General features: G+C 40.3%; 1 protein-coding gene across 1 annotated transcript; it reads left to right on the forward strand.

Annotated features, from left to right (window-relative positions):
- The first annotated feature begins 2217 nt into the window (after positions 1–2217).
- On the forward strand, positions 2218–23309 carry LOC122104788 (solute carrier family 22 member 9-like). The gene is made up of 10 exons (XM_042675721.1): positions 2218–2769; positions 3353–3456; positions 7422–7576; positions 7677–7845; positions 9342–9465; positions 17200–17315; positions 18209–18423; positions 19687–19795; positions 20510–20713; positions 22485–23309. The coding sequence occupies exons 1-10, from the start codon at positions 2368–2370 to the stop codon at positions 22543–22545; spliced, it is 1659 nt and encodes a 552-aa protein (XP_042531655.1). The 5' UTR covers positions 2218–2367; the 3' UTR covers positions 22546–23309.
- The last annotated feature ends 1401 nt before the right edge of the window (positions 23310–24710 follow it).

A 24710-nucleotide genomic window follows, 5' to 3' on the forward strand; every position in this document is an offset into this window, starting at 1 on the left:
GTTCATTTATCTGTATTTGGGAGGATAAGGGGGAGCACATAAATGGGGGACAAAGGGTAAACAAACACAGCAGTGGTACTTACTAGACGCTATGTTGAAAATGAACTATACAATTTGTGTGTGGGGACGGGAGGGAAAAACTGGGAGAGAGTGAGGGAAGAGATGACATTGTCCAAAAAGGTATGTACTCTGTACCTGACTTACATGACTGTAATACCTCTGCACATCACCTTTATAATAACAATTAAAGTGTTTATATAAAGAAAGCCAACGGTTTGGGAAGGTGACTCAGTGGTAGAGTGCTTGCCTTGCATGCATGAGGCTATGCATTCGATTCCTCAGTACCACATAAGCAGAAAGAGCCAGAAGTAGTGCTATGGGTCAAGTGGTAGAGTGCTAGCCTTGAGCTGAAGAGCTGAGGGACATAGCCCAGGCCCAGAGATCAGGCCCCACGACGGACAAAAAAAAAATAAGAGAGTATGAGTCCCTGAATTTAAGCTCCACACAAAACAAAAAGTTGTCTTTAACTTACTCTATTTATGCTATTAGAACAGAAACTGAAATTACTATTTGAATTGATTAATAAAAAAAAAAAAACTATGCAGTTAGAATTGGCTAACTTCTGGCATCATCCAATATTACCACATGGGGAGAAACATAATTTCAAAAAAAAATTTGCTATCCTTTGACCAGAAGCAGAAAGTAAGTTATCAATAGGGAAGGAATTTTTTAAATTATGTATTTATTATCCTTAGTAGTATAAAAGGATTCAGCATGTCAGTTTCTGAGTATAATTCATCATGATCAGTAATATTCCTTTCATCATTCTCTCTCATCCCTCTCAACCTCATCCCTCCCCTCAATTTCCCTAGTTTCCTAGAATATGCATTAAATATGATGAATGCATTCTTTACCACTTCCTGTGTGAATTTATCTACCTCCCTCCCCTTGACCTCTCCCATACACATCTCAAGTATTAGCTGTCTGGTATTCATTTTGTTAGACTGTGAGTTAGTGGTTCTAAAGTGTTCCACCATTTCCATTCTCGAAAATCTAGGTATGTGTTTGCGTACATATGCATATGATCCCATATGTTTTCCCTTAATATTTACCAATCAGACCTAGCTTCCATATATGAAAAATAATATGCACCCTTTGTTTCTCTGGACCTGACTTACGTCACTCATCATATTTTTTTCAGATCTGTTCATTTTGTTGCAAATGATGTAATATCATTCTTCTTTATGAATGAGTAAAATTCCACAGCATATGTATACTACATTTTCTTGATCCATTCATCCATCGAGGGCATCTGGACTTATTTCCATATCATGGCTCTCTTGATTAATGCAGCAGTGAGCATGGTTGTGCATGCTGCTTTCCTGTATCCATATTTGTAATATTCTGGCTAAAAGCCCAAGAATAGTATCAAAGGATCATAGGATAATTCTGTTTAATTTTTTGAGGAATCTCCAAACTGTGTTCCAGAGTGGTTACACCAGTTTACATTCCCACTAACAATGTATTAGGTTTCTTTTTTCCCCACCTCCATGCCAGCATTTGGTTTTGTCTATGTTCTTGATGATGGCCATTCTAACTGGAATGAAATGGAAACTCAGTGTTGTTTTTGTTTGCTAATTTCTCAACAGAAAGAATTGTACCTCGAGATTGTTTTCATGAGCTCTTTTTAATAAAATTCAGTCCTTTGAAAACATTTTCTGCCATTTAAGAAATATTAAAATTATTTTAAAAATTACTGGGCACTGATGGCTCATGTCTATAATCCTAGCTACTCAGGAGGCTGAGATCGCGGTTCAAAGCCAGCCTGGGCACAAAAGTCCATGAGACTTTTATCTCTAATGAGCTACTCAGAAAACTGGAATGGCTCAGTAGCTCAAGTGGTAGAGTGCTAGCCTTGAGCTGAAGAGCTCAGGGACAGCATCCAGGCCCAGAGTTCAAGCCAACAAAAAAATAAAAAATAAAAATTTAAAGCACTGCACTTTGGAGTCTTATAAATTATGTATTTGTGAAAGACTACATATCAATAGTAGGTCTGTTCTGGTTTGTTACTGGGAACCTGGAGATCAATGTCCACAGGTGAATGTGAAACATTGTTCAGGACACAATTATTTTCCAGAAAGTTGATTTTTAACAGATAAAATTAGAGAATGCCAACCAGTCAAACATTTCTCTGACTTGAAAAATAATCACGAGAGGATAGTCATTCTACTGCCTGGCTACAGAAGAGAAAGGAAGTTGGTTCAGGACCAACCTCCCATCATGTATCCTGTGAAATGGCACTAATTTTCCTTAAGCAGTCTAGATTTTATACTTTTGCCTCCAACTGGAGATATTTATTTAACCCCAATGGCCTTTCAGGAAATTCTGGATCAAGTTGGAAGCCTGGGAAGATTCCAGATCCTTCAGTTGGCTTTCTTTATAATATGTAATATCTTGGCTGCAACTCATGTTTCCTTAGAGAATTTCACAGCAGCCGAGCCTGAGCACCGCTGCTGGGTGCACATCCTCGACAATGACACGCTCTCTGACAATGGCACTGGGCTCCTCAGCAAGGAGGACCTCCTGAGAATCTCCATCCCACTCGATTCCAACCTCAGGCCAGAGAAGTGCCGGCGCTTTGTCCATCCGCAATGGCAGCTCCTCCACCTGAACAGCACCTTCTGGAACCTGAGTGAGGCAGAAACAGAGCCCTGTGTGGACGGCTGGGTGTATGACCGCAGCTCCTTCATCTCCACCATCGTGACCAAGGTAGGAAGCTTCATTTTCCAGTTAGGAGTTCAGGATTTGGGTGTTTAGAAATAACACAAGTCCCTCCCACACTTTAAGGTGATTCTTCTTTCTTTTAGCCAATACTGACTGCATCTTTATTAAATATAAGACACATATACAATGAGTCTAATGAATTTGACAGTAGATAGTAAATAGACACTATTAATACAGTACATAAGCAACTCATGTGTTTCATTATAAATGTTAGGCTCAGTCCATTTTACACAAATGTGTTTATACATTAGCAACTTCCTGGAGATTGAGCAAATCCACATGCTCACAATGTTCTTTTAGGAGAATTATCTGGAGGATTTACTGTGATAGTCAGGATTCAGAAAATGCTTTAAGGTCCCCCAATGAATTCAACATGGATTAAAGGGGATCATTTCCATAGCAAACCTATTCGTTTAAAGGAAGTTTGCTGGAGACAGTTAAGTTTTAACCTAAATGAGAGAAGTCTTGTTAGGTTGAAAAAGGAAACTTGTAGGTCATGTTAGGCAGATTTGCTCAGATCACACTGAGAGACTATAAGCTCTGTTGTGCTCATTTCCTTCTCTTTCAGTGGGACCTGGTGTGTGAATTTCAGTCACTAACTTCAATAAGTAAATTCATATTGACACTTGGGATTTCGTTGGGAAGCCTACTATGTGGCCATTTAACAGACAGGTGAGTTTCGGGTTCACAGTACTCTCTGTGAGAGGACATGAAGATCTTACTTGAAGCTGGGCACTGATGGTTCATGCCTGTAATCCTAGCTACTCTGAAGGATGAAATATGAGGATGGCAATTCAAAGAAAGCCCAGGCAGGAATGTCTGTGAGATTTATCTTCAATAAACTACTTAGAAAAAGCCAGAAGTGGTGCTGTGGCTCAAGTAGTAGTGTGCTAACCTTCAGAAAAGAAGCTCAGAGACAGTGCCCAGGCCCTCAGTTCATGAATAAGCCAAAAAAAGGAAATCTTAAATGCACACATTGGAGAAGCTTCAACTCAGAGTAAATTTGTCTGCCAGAAGTTCTTATGTTAAAAAAAAAAAATCAGCCTGCCAAAAAATGTATTTGAACATTCAAAGAAACACATGTCAAAAGTTTAGATGAACATGATCAGTAGGACAAAAGGCTTTAGTGACCACAATGATAAGGAGTAGTCTGCAGAATAAGGCTGGTAAAGTCACAGGCAATATAGAATGCTATATCTTTGCACAATAGGAAACACACACACACAGACACACACACACACAGAGAAAACTATGTGAAAGACAGAGGATCAGCATTCCCAAATCTCTCTATCATATTAACCAAATGTTTTCAAAAACAACCAGATCACAATGTATAAAGAAGAAAAACAGTCCACTCAAAGAAAACTATGCCCAAGGTCTCTGAAGAAGCACAGACATCCAGCTTCTTAGAGAAACACTTCCAAACAAGTATTTTAAGCATATTCAAAAAGATAAGCTAGAAGATGTATGAAGACATAAAGACATAACAATGTATGAAAAGTAGTAATATCAATACTAAGCGAGGAATTGTAGAGAGGCATATACTAGAATCTGAGATCAAAACTTGAAATGAATAGATTAAACTTGTCACTAGAGAGATTCAGTGGAAGCTGAGACCCAGTATAAGAATCCATGGATAGACATGAAAAAACAAAGCAGTAGAAATGATCAAGCAGTTAATATCTGGTGCTGGTGTCTCACACCTGTAATCCTAGCGACTCAGGAGGCTGAGATCTGAGGATCATGGTTCAAAGCCAGCCTGGGCAGGAAAGTCCATGAGACTTATCTTCTGTAAACTACTCAGAAAAAGCCAAAGTGGTATTGTGTGGTTCAAGTGGTAGAGCACTAGCCTTGAGAAAAAGAATCTCAGGGACAATGTACAGGCCCTGATTTCAAGACCCAGGACTGACCAAAAAAAAGGAAAAAAAAGAAGGCTAATCCACGAGAGAAGTTTGAAGGTGGCTAGCACACAAAGGACTCAGGGATAGCATGAGGCAGACCTACATATATGTTATGATAGTCTCAGATGAAGAGAGAAATGGATAGAGATTTGAAGAAAATGCGCCCTATCAGTGGGAAACCACATATAAATCTAAAGAGGCTCAATAAAATCTAAGTAGATAATGTCTATATCCTACACTGAGATATATCATAAGCAAAAAAGTATTAGAAATTAACCGTAGAATCTTGAATGAGGAAAAATGCTTATATAATAAATTGTTGGCTGAATTTCCTTATCACCTAACATAGCATTGCAGCATCCTCCTCTCAAGAAGGGGTTCTTCTAGTGTTTTCCCTATGCTGTTCTAAACTAATGTGTAGTTTCTCAAGTATAGCTTGCTTGCTTGCTTGCTTGCTTTTTTATGACAGTACCGGGATTTGAGTTCAGGGCCTGAATGCTATCCCTGAGCATTATTTTTGCTCAAGGGTTAGTGCTCTACTCTTGAGTCACACCTCCACTTCTGGCTTTTTATGGTTCAGTGGAGATAGGCTCATGGACCTTCCTGGCTGGATAGGCTTTGAACTGTGATTCTCAGATCTCAGCCTCTTGAGCAGCCATAAGTATAGGTATAAGTCATCGACATGCGAATCTATACATATTTGCACTTTGACTGAAACTGTTTTGTGACTTCCTATAAGTCTATGAAAGTCAAAACTCCATTTTCCTTTCATTTTTTCTGTAGGCTTTCCCTGTTATAGTTCTTCATTCCTCATCTTGTTTAGTGTTTTCCTCTGCAGGTTTTCTGAGCATTCTTTGCTCTGCACTGGCACATCCTTCCTTCCTGTTCTTGAAAGTGGCATGTTGTTCACGAACAAGAAATCCAAATTCAGCAGAGGATGATTCTGATGCCACTCATGAGAAAAAATCCCATGTGTTGTTTCCCCAGTGTTCCCATTGCTGTGGTCAAGAAATGTACAGTCCTAGAGTTCCACATCTGATTTTTGGTACTTTATTGTGTAGACAATATGATAGGCTAAGTCCATGTATTTAAGTACCTGTATTAAATGTATTAGAAGTTCCAGTACTATAACTTATCTCCTATGGTGTGAATGAGTAGCTAAACTACTGTTTACCAATGGGAGGGTTTACATATATGAAGATCTGTGTGGTTTTTATTTTCCAATTCCACCCTAAATTCAAACTTCGGTCAGCCTCCTCTATTTTACCTGCCAGTACTATTTGTTCTGTTTCTGAAGTCACACAAAGAAATGAATGAGGAGAGTACAGTTCAGATTTGAGCAAGAATAAAAATTAATTTCTTGAGTCTCTCATCCAGGATCCCTTAAGAAAGAGGAAGAAACCTCAAACGTGTGTATAGAGCCTCACTTTGGAAAAACCTCTGGGAATGGATCAGGCATCAGCGATTCCTAAGGGTTTTAACACTCATCAGAATCCTCTCCCTCTGTGGTGTACATGACCTCAAGCTCTAAGTGCTGCAGAACCACACTCCCCTACACCTAGGAGACCACACCTTTCTACTGTCTCCATCCCTCTATGGTCCTATGGACCCAGGCCCTCTATATCTTCAGAGACTCTTCCCCTTCCCCATCCCACAGAGCCACGCCCATATTATCTTAGAAGGCTTCTTCCCTCTACGTCTTTTATGACTACTCCCTTTTACCTTCTATGGAACTCCCACCCCCCACATCCTCACCAGACTCCCTGCTTGAGCATCTGGTTCCATAGGGATGCCACCGGTCATGCTCCAGCCAGGACACTCTCTTGGGATGTCTCCTTCTCTCTTTAGATATTCTACTCAAGCCAAAATGTCTTATAGGGTAGAAAATTGGTCTTAATGGCCCAGTCTTTTGGCTTGTGCCTTCTAGAATGGAACACAGGCTGGATCCCAGGGACCCCCTCCCCCAGGTTCCCTCTCAAAGGCTAGTAATTTGGGGTTGGAAACCAGATCTAAAATCAAAAGAAAAGTATCTGCTTAGAAATTTAGTCTCAGTATCAACTGGACAATATCAAAACAAACAAACAAAAACCTAAACTGCTTAGAAATTTGGCCTAAGTACCAATTGAATGAATGCAATCACTGACCCAATAGGTGCCAAGGACTCACGCCTGTAATCCTAGCTACTGAGGAGGCTGTGATCTGAGGATCATGATTCAAATATAGCCCAGGCAGGAAAGGCCATGAGACACTTATCTCCAGTAAACTACTCAGAAAAATCCAAGTGGCACTGTGGCTCAAAGTGGTAGAGTACTAGTCTTGAGCAAAAGAAGCTCAGGGACAGATCAAAGGCCTGAATTCAAGCCCCAATGCCAGAAAAAAAAAAGAAAAGAAAAAAAAAAGAAGGGTATAAACAGTGCCAGCTGAAGGATGTGTCAAATACAATTAGCCAGGTCTCCCAGGATTATCTCTCCGAAGCCAGCAAAACACAACAAAGAGCCATCCCCATGGCTTGGAGAATTGTGGTTCATAGCTAGGCAGGCAAGAAGGTCCATGACAAACATCTCCAATTAACCAACAAAAAGTCAGATGTGACTCAAGTAGCTTAGCATTAGCCTTGAACAACAACAAAGCCATTGCTGTTGGTTATTTCTGATTATTTGTAGTTTTAAGAAACTTTGTGTTTCTTTGTGCAACAGCTGTTCCATTCCCACCATCTAAGCTTTGTCTTTTCCTCAGGTTTGGAAGGAGGCTAATTATGATCATCTGTGTGCTGAATTTGGCCATTGCTGACACAGGTGCAGCCTTTGCTCCCACCTTCCTCCTTTACTGTGTCCTGCGCTTTCTGGCTGGTATGTCCAACACAGGCATCCTAGCAAACAGTACATTGCTCAGTAAGTATGTCTTCCCACCATGTGCATTTTCCTCACCTTGAATGCGAACTTAATACTCTACTTTGGTTTGAGATGAAAATTCACTGGTGCTGTCTTTCAGGTGTAGAATGGACAGGACGCAAATTCCAACCCATGATGGTGCTCTTATTGTTATGTTCAACTGGCGTAGGACAAGTATTGTTGGGAGGCCTGGCTTATTTTGTTCGAAATTGGCAGATCCTTCAGCTTGCACTGTCTATACCTGTCTTCTTCTTGCTTCCATTCACAAGGTATGAGCTTTCTTTTTGAAGAGATCTTGAATGAAGGACACAAGAAATTCATTTGGATCCTTGATCAACTTCTGATGTTGTGCTCTCCTTATTCATAGCAATGTGTGACTTGAGCAACGGGACAAAAAGTGTTGTTAGGTAAAATTGAGGAAACTAAATTATGTTTGAAGTTACTATGTCAGCATATTGCAACAGATGCAGTCATATTAACAATTATTTATGAGATGAAATTCCTGTTTAAAGGAGGATTCTAGGACTAAGATTGTGGCTTAGTGGTAGAGTGCTTGCCTAGCATTTATAAGGCCCTGGGTTCAATTCTTCAATAACACATAAACAAAAAAAATTAAAAAAATAAATACAGGAGGGTTCTGTACTACATAAAATATATCTCACAATATTCAAATTAGAGATTAAAACCTTTTAGTGTAAGCACATACAAAATTCAGTATCGTTATAAAAAATAGTATAGGCTATTTGAATTTCAAATGTGAATGTATTTACTCTAATTACTAGAATAAGCATCTCTATGACCCAAAAGTGGCTATGAATCGTCTTCTGAATGTTACAGATCTTCTTGGCTGTCCTTGCCAGTAGACTTAATTGGTAAGATGGTAATAGAACTTTTGCAAAAGAATTTGCCTTCATGGGGAAAACATTTGAAGATGGTATATCTTTGTCTGTGGTTTGCATTTGTATGTATGGTTTGGGAAAAAAACACGATGGTTATTGTCTTTGGAGGACAGAATTGAGACGCATATGTACCTCTAGTGCTGTTCAATTATGGAGCAGTATGGATTCCTCAGTTGAAAATCCTAGGCAGAATGGACAACTTACATCCTTTGTTTTTGGATCCTCTTCCTTTCCTCTCCTTAAAGAGTCTTGAGAGAGTTAAAAAGGGCTATGGTGTTAGTTCAGGACAGAAAGCCTGTTGAGTTAGGAGTGATCCTCAGAAGTGACTGTAGATTTCATTAATACTGTGAGCAAAATCCAGATAAACAGCATGTTCCTTTAGCCAACTCATCCATTGTGACATTTGTCCTCCACAAGTCTTTGCAATTCTGTGCCCTCATTAAACTAAGGCCAATTTATCTTGCTGGTGTTCCAAAAGTTACCACAGCCATGAGGATCAGAACTGGCTCCCATCTGAATGAGACATTTAGCAAAAATTAATAATAATTAATTGGGGTATCCATATTCAGGGAAATATGAGTGTCCCTCATACGCCAGCTCTGTGAGCTGGGTAGTCAATTTTCACAGAACTCACCATGGAGTCAGCATGACTCCAGGCCTGCATTCCCGGGAGCCCAGAGTATCATGTGCAGAGGTCATTTCCTGTTTCCCGAGGTATGATGACACATGACGCATGATGCTAGTTCTTGGTCCACCTGAATAAATGGAAGGGATGAGAATGAAGGAGAAAGGAATCTGAAGGTTGAAGGGGGAGTGGAAGTGAGCGTGTGAGAGCTGACTACATTTCCATCCTCGTCTTTGGGCAGGTGTCTGGCAGAGTCTGCTCGGTGGCTCATTAGCACCAACAAACCCCAGGAAGCCTTAAAGGAGCTGTGGAGAGCTGCGCGCATAAATGGAATGAAGAATTATAGAGACACGCTAACTGTGAAGGTGAGTGAGATGGCTGTTGGTTATAAGACACAGGGAAGACATAGCCCAACATGTGTACTCCTTAGTGACAAAGATGAACTGTGCTAAAAGCGTTGGACATGTATTTTCTTATCTGAAAGAAGTTAAAAGCACTCTGACTATTTATTCCTTTCCCTTGAATGTAATTTATGTAACACCCACCACAGAATTTTATTGTTACATTTATTTAATTCAGTTAAAAAGTTTCGAGATAAATGCAGTTGTATATGGGATGCTTCCTTGAGCTATTTTCCTACCTGCACCTGATGTCCTCTGAACAACTTCACCCTCCAACATAATTCAATGTTTAATTGAAAGATAACCTTGTTTGTTTTTTAATTATTACAATGTAATAATACATATATGTATACATTTAGCCTTTGTATTCTGAATAAATATACATGTATTGATTATCGAATCATTCAAAGCTGCTAATTGGCCCCCAGCTAATTGACCAGCAGTGCTGCTGTGTCTCAAAGTGGTAGAACACTAGCTTTGAGAGAAAAAGCTCAGGGGCAGTGTATGTTATTTTTTGAAAAAAGCCACAGAGAATCTTTCAGAACAGAATGGGAAAGAGGTCTTGGCAGAAAGGGTGGAGCAGATGGAGGAAACAGAAAAAACAGAGCAAGAGTTATTTAAAACTGAGCTAAATAAACAGTAATGTGGACAGAGGTGCTGAAATCTGCATAGCATACACACACTTAGAAAATTCTCTCTTCTCGGGGCAGGGAAGATGGCTCAGTGGTAGAGCGCTTGCCTTTCATGCCTGAGGTCCTGGGTTGGATTCCTCAGCACCACATAGGTAATATATATATATTTTTAAAAAAAGACAACCGGACCCCCCCAAAAAAAGAAAATTCTCTCATCTCCCAGGCATTTGGTCACAACCCAATGGCAGAGAGCCATTGTCTAAGACCTTGTGTGGACATCTCAACCCCCCCACCCCCATCATTTGGTCTGAGAGAACACAGCAAGGATTGTGGTGGGGGGGGGGGCTGTTGTTTATTTGTGTGCTGACTGGGAAATCTAACATAGCTGCACAGGAAAGCCAGCAAGGCGGGGAGCTCTGCGGGATTGGAAGCTAGTCAAAGTTGTACTGGGTGGTACAAAGTGCTTCCCATCTGGGCAGTGGGCTGGGTGGAGGACACACTGCAGGCTAGAGCTCATCCTATGGGGCATTCTGCATCTCTGGTGTACAGCTCAGTTTCCCTATAACCACACACTCTGGTTGGTGGATGAACATGACAGAAAATACAGGAAGCTGAAGTAGCACACATACTGACCTCACCAAGCAAAGAAATAACAGTTGGGCCAGGAGCTGGTGGCTAATGCCTGTAATCCTAGCTACTCAGGAGGCTGAGGTCTGAGGATCACGGCTCAAAGCTAGACCAGGCAGGAAAATCTGTGAGACTCTTATCTCTAATAAATCCCCAGAAAACCAGAAGTGGTATAGTGGTTTAAGTGATAGAGCATTAGCCTTGAGCTGAAGAGCTGACGGATAGCACCCAGGCCTAGAATTCAAGCCCCATAACTGACAAAAGGGGAGGAAGGAAGGAAAGAAGGAAGGAAGGGAGGGAGTGACGGAGGGAGGAAGGAAGGAAGGAAGGAAGGAAGGAAGGAAGGAAGGAAGGAAGGAAGGAAGGAAGGAAGGAAGGACAGACGAACAGTTGGTACTAATGAAGACATTGCTCTGTGGCTCATGAGATTAGCATCCTTAGGGGCCTGGAAGTCTAACACATTCTTCATCAAATTTTTCCCTTCTGTTTCTTCCTCCTTTTTCTTGATCGCTTAGTTATTTTATGTGTAAGCTGGTCCTGGGGCTTGAACTCAGGACCTGAGTACTGTTTCCTGAGCTTTCTGCTAACACATTATCATTTGAGCCACAGCTCCACTTCTGGTTCCTATTTTTATCTTTTTTCCTTTTTTTCCTTTTTTTGTGTGTGGTTAATTGGAGATGATGGTCTCACAGACTTTCCTAACCTTGACCCTCTGATCTTTGTTTCCTGAATAGGATTATAGGCACAGGCCACTGGTGTGTGGATTAATATATGTGTGTTATGTATTTTTAAATTTAGATACGTATTATATGTAAATAGAGAGAGAGAGATATCCCCTCTTCTTCCAACTTTCTTCCTCTCCTTCCTTCACTTTTATTTCTTTACGTTTTCTCTTTCTCTATTTCTCATTTTAATTTTACCCTCTTACAACTCTTTATTGTTTGCTAAGTTTTATTATTCCTTTGTTTTTCATTGTCACTTTATTCTTATTGGATTTGTCTCTCTACTTACATTTCCTTCCTCTAAGTACATTTTCCACATCAGTGCCTTTTTTTTTTTCTCAGTTGTGGGGCTCGAAATCAGGACCTGAATGCTATCCCTGAGTTCTTCTGCTCAAGTTTAGTACTGCACCAATTTAAACCACAGGTACACTTGGAGTTTTCTGATGGTAAATTGGAGATAAACGTCTTACCAACTATCCTTCCAGGGCAGGCTTGATTTTGAGATCTCAGCCTCCTGAGTAGCTACAATGACAGACCTAGGCCAACATCACTTGGTTATATGTTGCCGTTTTTATTTCTCAGTATTTCTTACACTACTGAGTACTGTAATTCCTCCTAATTTCCTTCCATTCCTACCCTTATTTGGTATATTTGTAGTCTCAATGTCTTTGCTTTTTCCCCCTTAATTACTTAACATTGTGTTTCCCTATTGGATATATCTGTCAGTTGTAGTTGTTACAGCAGGTAATTCTCTCGCCTCTCACTAGAATTGGGTCCTTTACCACTTGGGGCAAATGCACAGCTACTGAGCTACACCCCTAGTCCAGTAGTAAAAAATTATACCTGAAACCTGCTATCACTCCCTGCCCAGTCGTTGGAAATATGTCAACTGAAAAACTTAGTGGATACAAAAATTTCCAATCTAATATGGACAAAAATGCACATCACAAAGTAGAAAAAAATTGGAAATATGAAAAATTGTCAACATGAAGCCCCCAAAAGTCAACCAACTCACAATAATGCCAGGGAAGTGATCAAATCCAAGACTAAAAGTTCACGAGAATGATTAAAAGAAATGAAATGATCAAAAGAAATGAAAGAACATCCAAATAAACATCTGAATGAATCGAAAGAGAACGTGAATAAATAATTCCTTGAAAGAAGGAAAACAAATCATCTACAAAATGAATGTAATAAAGTAGTAATTCTGAAACAGCTTCAAATTTTTCTTATGAAGACAAATAAGAAACCCATTTAAGAGCCTCCATACAAATTGGATCAGAAGAATACAGATTTCGAGGTCTTGTAGATAAGCTGGTACCTTGAGGTCATTGGACAACAATAAAGAAAAACACACAACATACAAGACCTCCATTTAAAGGCCAAACAACAAATCATGAGCATTTAACAAGGAGAAGATGTGCAAGTTGAAACCATAGAACACATTTAATAAAACAATACCAAGACATTCTACCAGTTTTGGGTAGGATGGTTATCAATGGACAAAGGGCTTTTAGGACACCAAACAGACATGACAAGAAAAGAACTTCCCATATCATAGTATAATTAAAGGTGTTACATAAAACAAGGAAAAAATATTGAGGGCTTCAAGAAAAGAAATGTCGAAGCCAGGCGCCAGTGGCTCATGCCTGTAATCCTAGCTACTGAGGAGGCTGAGATCCGAGGATCACAGTTCAAAGCCAGCCCAGCTAGGAAAGTCCATGAGACTCTTATCTCTAGTAAACCACTCTGAAAACCAGAAGTGGCACTGTAGCTCAAGTGGTAGAGCACTCGCCTTGAGCTGAAGAGCTGAGGGACAGCATACAGGACCAGAGTTTGAGCCCCACAACCAACAAAAAGAAAGAAAGAAAGAAAAAGAACTATCAAGTCATTATATAAATGAAGTTCACACTTATGAATGCCTTCAGTAAAAATTCAGGGAAATCAGGAATAACCTGTTGAGGAAACTCAATGTCTTGGGAAAACAAGAACAGACCAGTTCCAAAATTAGGAGAAATATAGAAAGAATCATGATCAGAGATAAAATTAATGAAATGGAAGCAATAAATATATGAAGGGACAGATGAAACACAGTTTTGGTTCTTTGAGAGAATAAATGTAATGGACAGACTGTTGACCAAACTGAGCACAAACAAATGAGAAAACACATAAAAAAAAATTGGAGACAAAAATGCTGTGGCTCATTCCTCTAATCCTAGCTACTCAGGAGGATGAGATCTGAGCATCACGGTTCAAAGCCAGCCTGGGCAGGAAAAACCATGAGACTCTTTTATCTCCAATAAACCACCAGAAAACCAGGCTCAAGCAGTAGAGTCCTAGCCTTGAGCTGAAGAGTTGAGGGACACTGCCCATGCCCAGAGCTCAAGTTCCATGACCAACAACAACAACTAATCAACCTAAATGGATCAATAATGTGCAAGAATTATCAAAGAGTTAGGAAAAAAAAAACTCCCAACAAATTAAAGCCCAAGTGAATAGAGTCACTATTTCATTGTATGCACTCATTAAAAAACTAACATCAATATTCCCCAAACTATTTCATAAAATACAAATTATTACCTTCAAGTTTATTTTACAAATTTTATTTTGCTCTGATTTAAATAGATAAAGGCATAAAACAAAAGAAATACTACAGGGAAATTTCCATGATGAGTATAGATGAAAACTTGTCAATAAAATTCTTGTAGCTAGGTACCAGTGGCCCATGACTGTCATCCTAGCCAATCAGGAGGCTGATATCTGAGGGCTGAGGTTCCAAGACATCCCAGGCAGGAAAGCTGTGAGACTCTTATCTCTAATTAACCACCAAAGAGTCAGGGTTCAAGTGGTAGAGCCCTAGCCTTGAGCAAAAATGCTAAAGGATAGTACCCCTGAGTTCAAGCCTTAATACTGGCACACAAAAAAATTCTTGCAAACCAAATTGAGAAACAATTTACAACATGAAAAATTATAATCAAATAGGCTTCATTTCAAAATGTAAGAATGGCTAGATAAATTTGAATTGATAAATATAATAAAGGGCATAATCAAATGCATTATAACATAGATATCTCCACTTGGGAAAAAAGCCTCTGACAAAATCTAATATCCTTTTCTGAAAGAATCCCCAAAGAGAGTAGAAATATAGTTTCCTCTTCAACATACTAAAAGCAATGCATGATAGACCTATAGTCAATAAAATCAAATCCTCTAAAACCAGGAATGAAATAATGATGACTTCTAGGCATTGATGGCTCACACCTGTAATCCTAACTAGCTACTCAGGAGACTTAAGATCTGAAGATCCGGGTTGAAAGCCAGCCCAGGCAAGAAAGTCCATGAGACTTCTTTCCAGGTAACCACCAGAAAACCAGAAGAGGTGCTATAGCTCAAAATGGTAGAGTGCTATCCTTGAGGAAAAAAAGCTCAGACACAGCACTCAGGCCTTGAGTCCAAGTCACAGGACAGGTACACACATACACACACACACACACACACACACACACACACACACACACACACACACACACACACACACACACACAAAACACACACAAACAAAACAAAACAAAAAGATGCTGGACATAAATGGCTCATCCCTTTAATCTTAGTTACTCAGGAAACTAAGATCTATGGATTGTGATTCAAAACCAGCCCAGTCTATGAGAATTTTTATCTGCAAGTAATCATCAAAATGCCAGAAGTGGAGCTGTAACGTAAGTGGTAGAGCACTAGCTGTGAAAAAACAAGCTCAAGAACAACACCCAGGCTTTTATTTCAAGCTTTAGGACTCTCTCTCTATATCTCTCTGTCTCTCTCTCTCTCACACACACACACACACACACACACACACATAGTAGATTAAAGACGTTAATGTAAACCCTTAAATTTGAAACTACTAGAGGAAAACATAAAGAACCTGCTTTAAGATAAATTACAATTCAAATATAATTTCAGACAATTACAGTGCAAACAATGGACTTTCCTTTTAATTAGTTGAAATCTATCATCTGAAATACTTTACTATCTCAATTTTTAATTGAGTAAACAATACAAAATAACCCCAGCATACCTTGATATATTATTCTGATATTGGATGTGTTTGAAGGCCGAACTCATATTCTCTAGAGCCAACAGATGGCCCAGGTTTAAGGTGCCCTTGGAGCCCATTCTCAAAGTAATTAATAATAATAATAATAACAGTCCAGGGCTTTCACGCCCAGATGTGGAAGATACCACCACAACTCCTCCCTAATGAATTTAGGTCCAATACTTTGTTGAAGAGGCTGTTGGGCTACAAGCTGGAAGTGTTTGGTGGTGGTAGGGTTAGAACTCAGTGCTTCATGCTTCTTTGGCATACTCCCTTCTTCTGTCTATCACTTGGGCTACCCTCTAACCTGGCTTTTTGTGGATTGTCTTCAAGATTCAGTCTCATGGGCTTTTCTTCCTAAGATGGCCAGAAATTATGATCCTGTAAATAAATCTATGACTCCTAAGTAACTAGTATTACTATGCCCAGCTCAAGAAGTCATTCCTGATAGTGTAAAAATCTAATTTAGGATAGTATCTCATCAGGATGTTCTCTCCCTGATTTAACTGTTTTATTTGTAGAGGTGGGATGGCAATGTAGCTAATATTTTGGAGCAAGCATTAACTAATAAGAGCCCTGAGCACTACTAGAAATAGTATTGATATACACTCACATCTGCAATAATACCCCTCAGAAAATTATTCTTTTTTTCCCCAAACTGAAAGATATAAGGATTTCTACAACAGGCAACAGTAGAAAATCAAGTTTATTTTTCACATCCTCATACTTATCAAGTGTATATTGAACACTGGACTATAAAGTTTCATTCCTCATATTTTTCTCTAACATACTCTTCTTTTCATTATCTTTTCTTTTCTTTTCTTTTTTTCTTTTTTTTTTTGAGTCATGGGGCTTGAATTCTGGGCCTGGGTGCTGTTCCTCAGCTCTTCAGCTCAAGGTTAGCGCTCTAACTCTTGAGCCAGTTCTGGTTTTCTGCTGGTTTATTAGAGATAAGAATGTTTATTGGAGATAAGTGTTTCCTGCGTGGACAGGCTTTAAACTGTAATCCTCAAATATCAGCCTCCTTCTGTCTCCTGCTTAGTTTTTCCTCACTGGAGAAGTTCCCTGAGCTTCCTTTACCCTCTGTGATACACTTCTTGCCACTTTTATGGCTACATTTCTGTGTGTGTGTGTGTGTGTATGTCTGTGTGTGTCTGTGTGTGTGTCTGTGTCTATGTCTGTGTATGTGTCTGTGTGTCTGTGCGCGCGCCTGTCCTGAGCTAGAACTCAGAGCCTAGAAACTGTCACTGAATTATTTTTCACTTAAGGGCCTTGAACTCAGGCCTTGAGCTCTGTCCTTGGGCTGTTTTACTCAAGGCTAGCTCTCCACTGCTTTCAGCCACAGCTCCACTTCCACTTTTTGAATGGTTAATTGGAGATAAGAGTCTCACAGGGACTTTCCTGCTCTGGCTGTCTTTGACCATGATCCTTAGGTCTCAGTCTCCTTAGGAGCTAGGATTACAGATGTGAGCCATGATTTTCCATATGCCATTTATTTTTTGATGTCTACATTTTCCCACTGCACAGAAAGGCTTTGCACTGAATTTGTCCTTGTGAGAGCCTGGTGCTCCCTCTAATGCCTACCAGTTTCTGACAACTGAAGAGTCTCCTGTTCTTGTTGTTGAAGGTGGTGAGAGCCACTATGAAGGAGGAGCTAGAGGTGGCAAAGAAAAAAGCTTCTCTGCGCGACCTGCTCCATGCTCCCGCCCTGCGTAAGCGGATCTGTCTCTTGGCCTTTGTGAGGTAGGCTTCTCACTGTTCTCATTTCAAGAGGCATGATTTGTATTTCTCCTGTTCAATGGCTCAATGTTTGGGAGTGGTCGATTTAGAGATAAAAGGCAGGGGCAACATGCCCACAATTGCTATGGCTAGGTGTACCCAAAAGTTTTAAAGACACCAATATAAAACTAATTATGTTTATCATGATTATATAACCATGATAACATATTATGTTCATGTTCATGTTTATCATATGACATGCTATGCTTGTCACCAGAGATTGATGCTGAGAAATTTAAGCACAACTAGATTTTGATTCTGAGTTTTTCTGTTGCTTAGTTTCCATTACTCCAGGTAAATTTTTGAACAGGTAAGTGAATATATACAGGTATATAGAGATATAGCTATTTTAACAAATATTTATATATATAGGCTTAAGCCATTCACCTAGAACAATATAAAGGAAAAATATCCATCTGGTCCTCAAAACTGCCCTTTGCTCTCCAAAATGGTTAACTACAATGAAGGGCTCTATCAGCATACACCTACTTTATGATGAGTTAAAAAAAATATTCACAAGTAGCTGGGCATGAGCAACTCAGCATCCTAACAACACAGGAGGCTGAGATCACAGTTCAAAGCCAACCTGGGCATGTTCTTATCTCCAATTAGCCAAAAAGCCAGAAGTAGAGCTGTGGCTGAAGTGTCAAAGCTCCAGCTTTCAGAAAGGAAAGAAAAGGAAAACCCAAGAATAGTGCCCAGTTCCTGAGTACAAGGATAATCACTTGCCAGGAAATACTTTGATAAAAAATTATACCTTCATTGGTTTTCAAAAACTGACTATCTGCACTAATGTTGCTGTAATCAATAGGACATAGTCTGTAAACTTTATATGTTTTACTCTCTGTTCACTACAGATTTGTATTATACTTGGTCACTTATGGCTTAATACTCAACCTCCAGAACTTGGGAAGTAATACTTTTCTGCTGCTGATTCTCTTTGGTGCCCAGAGCATCCCAGCTAATTGTTTAACACTTATTGCACTGAATCACCTGGGCCGTCGAATAAGTCAATTTCTTTTCATGTCCTTTATGGGGACCTTCATTCTGGCTACTGCATTGGTGCCTCAAGGTAAGGAAAACACACAGAGTAGAAAAGAAATATCTACCCAATTTTCTCAAGGGTTCATAGATGATGTATTTCTGTAATTGTAAAAATAGAGTTCCAACAATTCCCAGCGACCAATCTAGGCATTTAGCTGACATTCTGACATTCAACAGCAGGGAGAGATTTCCTTCATTACAGTTGATATGTATGTAGGTACAGCTGTCATTTCTGCCAGCTTTCCTCTAGGCCAGCAATAGACATATTAGGTCTACATCTTGTATTTTGGTCCTACTAAGACCACACTACACTGTCCCTTTCTCTGTCCAGCTCTGTCTTCTTACTTGCTCTTCATTGACAATTCATATTTCCTAAACTCTGTTTATCCACTTATGAATATCATCACAGGGCACCATTTATGCAAATTCAGTTTGGAGAATTATCTCGTGAGAAAGTAGATACTACTTGTCTTCAAATAAAGAAGAAATACAAGTCACAGTTACGGATCACCTCAGACTACCTTAGAGTCAATTTTACAAAATCAAGTGGACATATGTAATGAGAAAGAAAAGTGCAGGTGGTCACCATGTTTTTCTGAACTCACAGAATAGTGGTGTGTTTTGTAAAATCCCAAACTGATAGGCTCAGATCCTCTTACATGTCAGCCTGGATTTCAGTGTGCTGCTTTGCCTCAATAATGACTTCAATGTCTCAGGCTCTCCTATTGTGGAGAACACTATTGTTCCTAAACTCTGAAATTCTAACTAAAAGAAGCCCTTACTCAAGATTCTTGACACATCATCATAGATCTAGCTACTCTCCAGGCTTTCCATCTGTGTAGGACTTGCACAGTACTAACCCCGTGTTATGGGCACATGGATCATGGCTGTAAACTCCTTGAGGGCCAAGATAGATCCTGCACACACCCTCAGCAGTTTCTCACATGACAGTTCAACATTATGCTAAGGACAGAGGAGACACTGGACAGAAAAGAGAAAAGTGAACTGTGCTTCAATTCCTCAACCTCTGTCCCTCTTTAGCAAATGTCAGAGATGCAAGGAGACTGAGTACAATCATTCAGAATCAGTGATCCATCCTAAACCAAACTGTGTAGAGAAGGCACATTTCTCACTTGTTATCCACTGCAGGAACTCTGCCTCTGTTTAGTTCTTCTGTGATACACTTTAACCCTGTACACAATTCCAATCAAGGTGTTTGCCATTATGAGCAGGGAATGCTGATTGTGGCAGCTGGGACTTCCTGACTCTCTCTGGTTCTTCCTCTCTCCAGAAATGCAAACCCTCCGTCTAGTTCTGTCAACTCTAGGAAGAGGACTTCTATATGCTACCACTACTATTTCTATAACCCATGGACAGGAACTACTCCCCACCGTAATAAGGTACAGAACCTCATCTGTTTGCTGTTAGGATCAGACCTTTCTCAGCACCTTCATTCTTCAAAATAAGTTAAAAAATAAATAAGTAAAAGAACAGTATATTTCGCAAAGGCAAATCATTGCAATGAAAACAACTCCAGCCACAGTTGAGTGAAAGCTTGCTTTTGCCAAGGTACTGTGAAATCCACTGAATGTATCCTTCCACTAGGCCTCTTGCAATCTTGCTGTTGTTTAGATTTTTTTTTTGGTCAGTTGTTGGGCTTGAACTCCAGGCCTGGGCACTGTCCCTGAGCCTCTTTGTGCTCAAGGCTTAGGCTCTACCCCTTGAGCCACAGTGCCACTTCCAGTTTTTGAGTGGTTAATTGGAGAGAAGAGTCTCATGTGGACTTTTCTGCCCAAGCTGGCCTTGAACCATGTTCCTAAGTACCTAGGATTAGAGGCATGAGCCGTTGGTGCCCCACTCCTGTAATCTTTGGTATTACTTAAAAGTAGATGCCATGAAGAGTGGCATTGCTAAATGATACACAGATGTCTATGTATGCTGTGAGGAAATGCTAGCAAAGCAACAGGAATTTCAAAGGCTAGAGTCAGTTCACAATTTCCATATGTCTAAATACACTGCTTCCTCAATCCCATATTGTAAGATAAGTCACAAGTGCCAAAGTCCACGTGAGTATTTCTAACATTTTGTTTCTGTATTGTGCTTTGTGCTCTAAGGGCCACAGCTTTAGGAATCATTGGACTTGCTGGTAGCCTTGGGTCCTTGCTGGGTCCCCTGCTGATGATTCTCACAATTTATTCTGCTCCCGTGCCCTGGATCATCTATGGTGCCTTCTCTGTTCTTGGTGGCTTTATAGTCCTCCTCCTTCCTGAAACCAGGAACCAACCACTACCTGACTCCATCCAAGATGTGGAAAATGAGTGAGTTAAACTTCTGGGTGTTCCTCACAAAATCGTGTGCTATGGGTGTGGGAAGAGGAAGGCCAAACACCATTCAGGGCCATGGTTTCCCAACAGACCTAGAGAGGCTCTTTCTAACCAGTCAGTGCCATTGGTGCAGGAAGTATCATATCTATTATGGTTTAGTTTCATCTTATCCGTTTATGTGTTTTGTGGTAGTTTTTGCTTGTCCCAGGAGGCTTTCTAGATTACACAGAGGGTAACACCAAGACAAGTTATAAGTAAGGGAAATTTCCTTCTCCCCTATACATCCCAATGACCCTATCCATTTTAGTGTTGGAAGCATACCCCTCCAGTGTCACAAAATGAATAGATACCCAAAAGATAGAGTTTGTCAAGGCATTTTACCTCTGTATAGAAGGGTGATCTGCCACTCTCCCCAGAGCTAGGCCGGTGCACTGGGCAGAGTGGCCAGCTCAGTTTGGCCTAACCCAAAGGGTAATGCTGCCCCTTATCCTTTTTGCTAAGGATTCGGCCTCACATTTTCTTTACAATCGGTGACCAGGGTGATGGGGTAATAAATACAAGGAAGTTAGAGAACACTCTAGGCATCAGTGAAAGAACGCGACTAGAGAATGGGCAAAGGTATACATTGTTCTCATCACAGCTGGCTGGAAATAGGGTTGGGAATAGGGACACTGCTGATGGTCACAGTTGGAGGAGGCTGGTAAGTCAGCACAGAGTTCCCACTTTAAGGAAGAATGTCTAATCTTCAACTCCATTGGTAAGGACTCATACTTTTGACATTGCTGGCTGTTTACAAACAGAAAGTAGTTACAATTGAAATGAACAAGCAAATAATTCCAGAATATATTAGTATAAAATGGTGACTGGTTATAAGATGGTGACTGGTTATAAGATGGAGACATTTTAGTGTGATTGCAGAGGTTGCTTTTCTCACACTAAATATGGTACATTCAGGCAGATAACAAACATTAGCACCCTATACAACCCTCTAGACACTGGAACCCCTCATCCCAGCAAGTGGTGATCAGATGCTTGCAGTCAGCATTTCCTGTAGCTTCAGATCTGCTCCATTACTTGGGGAAGATCACAGAAATCTCTAGAGAACCTCTGGCAAGTGACTATGTAGCATTGGGGAATAGTCTAATTGTGTTGTCTGTGCGATTCATTGTGAATGAAGGTATTCACAAAAGAGAAGAAGGGAGTGGTAAATAAAGGGTTCCTTTTTTTTTCTTTTTGTTGTATTATTGGGCTTGAACTCAGGGTCTTGGCACTGTCCATGAACTCTTTTGCTCAAGATTAGCACTCTACTATATTGAGCCACAGCACCACTTCCAGTTTTCTGGTAGTTAATTGGAGCTAAGGGTCTCAACAACTTTCCTGCCCAGGCTGGCTTTGAAATGGGATCCTCAGATCTCAGCCTCCTGAGTAGGTAGGATTACAGGCATGAACCACCAGCACTCAGCTATAAAGGGTTTAAAAATGAAGAATGAGGAGGATTTTGACCTTGGTATGCATCCCAGTTTTCCCACACACGCCACTCCTCTTGGACTATGTCAAAATGTATACAATTTGTCGTAGAAATGCTCATAACTGCCTTTGCAACTACTTCCAGAGAGACTGGTTTCGAATCTTTAGGCAAGGCATTGATATGGCCAATGCCAAGACATGAAAGATAAGCTTTTCCTAAAGAAGGCAGGAGAAACATGTTTTCTTTGTGTCTTTTCATTTACATGTTGCCTTGCTGTTTCTCTTGTATCTTTTCCAGGAGGAAAGGCTCAAGACAAGCAAAGCAGGAAGATACCGTCATCAAAGTAACACAGTTTTAAGCAATTCTGGTAATTGACCTAGATCTACTGAAAGAACAAGAAAAAGGAAAAACAAGATCAGTATTCTTCCCACGTACTAGTAAATTTTTTTAATGAATTGACAAATTAGAAAACGTGGACCACATTTAAATGTTTGACACTGTATTAGAAAACATGGATCACATTTAAATGTTTGACACGGAACTACTGTCTATATAATAGCTAGTTTAATCAGAATCAGACAGTTGAAGGAAACTGGAATGTCTTGAAAGGAATCCTGATAGGAAATACTTTTGTAGCTATGTATTGCTTTTCCAGGTGAGATGCCGTTAATTCAGCTTTGCGTGGCTGTGACCAAACACCTGAGAAAGCTCACTGAAAAGGGGCAAAGTGTTATTCAGGGCTTTCAGTCCATAGACCCTTGACTATTCAGGCCCTGTGCAGACATCTCCCCCCTCCTGCATAATCCTCTGCCCAGTGTCTGTGTTACCTAGGTAACTGGAATACTTGGTAGCAGTCATCTTCCCCTCCTCTGAGGTCACATCCTAGGCTGCCCAGGTCATGCCTCCTTTTAGAATGTGAGTGAGACCCAGGCCTTGAGTTCTCATCCCAATCCAGTGTTTCTACAGCTTTCCCACACCTGGCCACACCTTCCCCTGCCCCCCAGTCCCCTGGCCTAGATAAGTCCTGGCCCTGGGGTGGCAGGCCCCTTTTCAGCCCTGTGCTTCTCCACCATGCACGTGGGGCAGGCAAGTTGGAATAAATACCTTCTCTTCCTGCCTGGATTCCACAGTGGTGGCGTCATTCATTGGGGGCCTTCTTTAATTTACCTTACAGTTATACTGCTTCAGAGCTTTGGGGAGGTTGTACCTCATAGCAGAAGGGTGTCCTAGAGAAAACCTGTTGAAGTCATTGTGGGCAGGAAGGCTAGAAGGAGGAAGAGCCGGGAGAGGGGAAGAGAGAGAGCTGGAGGGAAATAAAAAGAAAGAGAGATTGCAAGGCAAAGAGAAAGGGGATATACAAAGAAAGAAACAAAGAAGGAAGGAAGGAAAAAAAGGAAGGAAGGAAGAAAGAAAGAAAGAAAGAGGGAGAGAGAGAGAGGAAGGGAGACCGCAAAGGAAGAGTCAGTGAGTGTTGTAGGGAAGTAAAAAGCAGGAGAGATTAAAATGCAGAGAGAAGGGATATACAAAGAAAGAAAAAAGAGAGGGAGGGAGGGAGAGAGAAAGGAAGGGAGAAAGACAGAGCAAAGGAAGGAAGGGAGGGAAAGAAATGAAAGAAAAGGAAGGCAGGTAAATCTGTGGATATACAAAAATGTAAACCTCCTTTTATAATTAATATAAAGAAATGCAAAATTAAAAAGTTTTCATGTCTATGTTCATCAGAAGTGTTGATCTTTTTGTGCTGTGTTCTTATACAGTTTTGCTATCAGAATAATAAGTCGCATAATGGGCAGGTAGCTTATTCCCTTCCTGTTTTATGAAAGGGACATATCTATTAGCTCTTTAGAGGCTAGTATAAATCTGCAGTGAACCTGTCTAAAAAATTACTATTGGTTCCTGTTAAGAATGAAATTGAAACATAATAGCTGTTACCAACAGATAGCAATCTAGACAAATTCCACCTTGTGTTAAATAATAATTTGTTAATTATACTATAAACTTGATTTGTTAATTATTTCCTTTCTGTAATACTTCAAAACTTTCTGGATTTAGAGAACAGCATGTGCCAAAGTCCAAAGCTAAATTCCAAAGTCACTAGAGACAAACACATCCAAAGAAAAGAGAGAGATTGGATGCATTCCAGTTTGCCATTCCTCACTTTTTATTCTTTGAGCTGTTAGTCCTATTCATAAAGTCATGGCCTCTGTTTACATCTTCAGGTATTTCCCTATAGGAGTTCTAAAGTTTCACAGCAAAGTACAAAAAAGTTTCAGATCCATTTTGAATTGATTTTGTTGTTTGTTTGTTTTTTGGTACCAGTCCTGGGGCTTAAACTCAAGGACTGAACACTGTCTCTGACCTTTTGTGCTCAAGGAGAGTAGTGCTCTACCACTTTGAGCCTCAGCTCCACCTCTGGGTTTTGAGTTGTTAATTGGAGATAAGACTCACAGGGATTTTCTGACCCAGGGGTGGCCTTGAATGGCAATCCTCAGATCTCAGCCTCCTGAGTAATCAGGTCTCAAAAAA

Source organism: Dipodomys spectabilis, unplaced genomic scaffold (assembly GCF_019054845.1).
Source record: "Dipodomys spectabilis isolate Male_0828 unplaced genomic scaffold, ASM1905484v1 ptg000030l, whole genome shotgun sequence".
NCBI classification, from domain to species: domain Eukaryota; kingdom Metazoa; phylum Chordata; class Mammalia; order Rodentia; family Heteromyidae; genus Dipodomys; species Dipodomys spectabilis.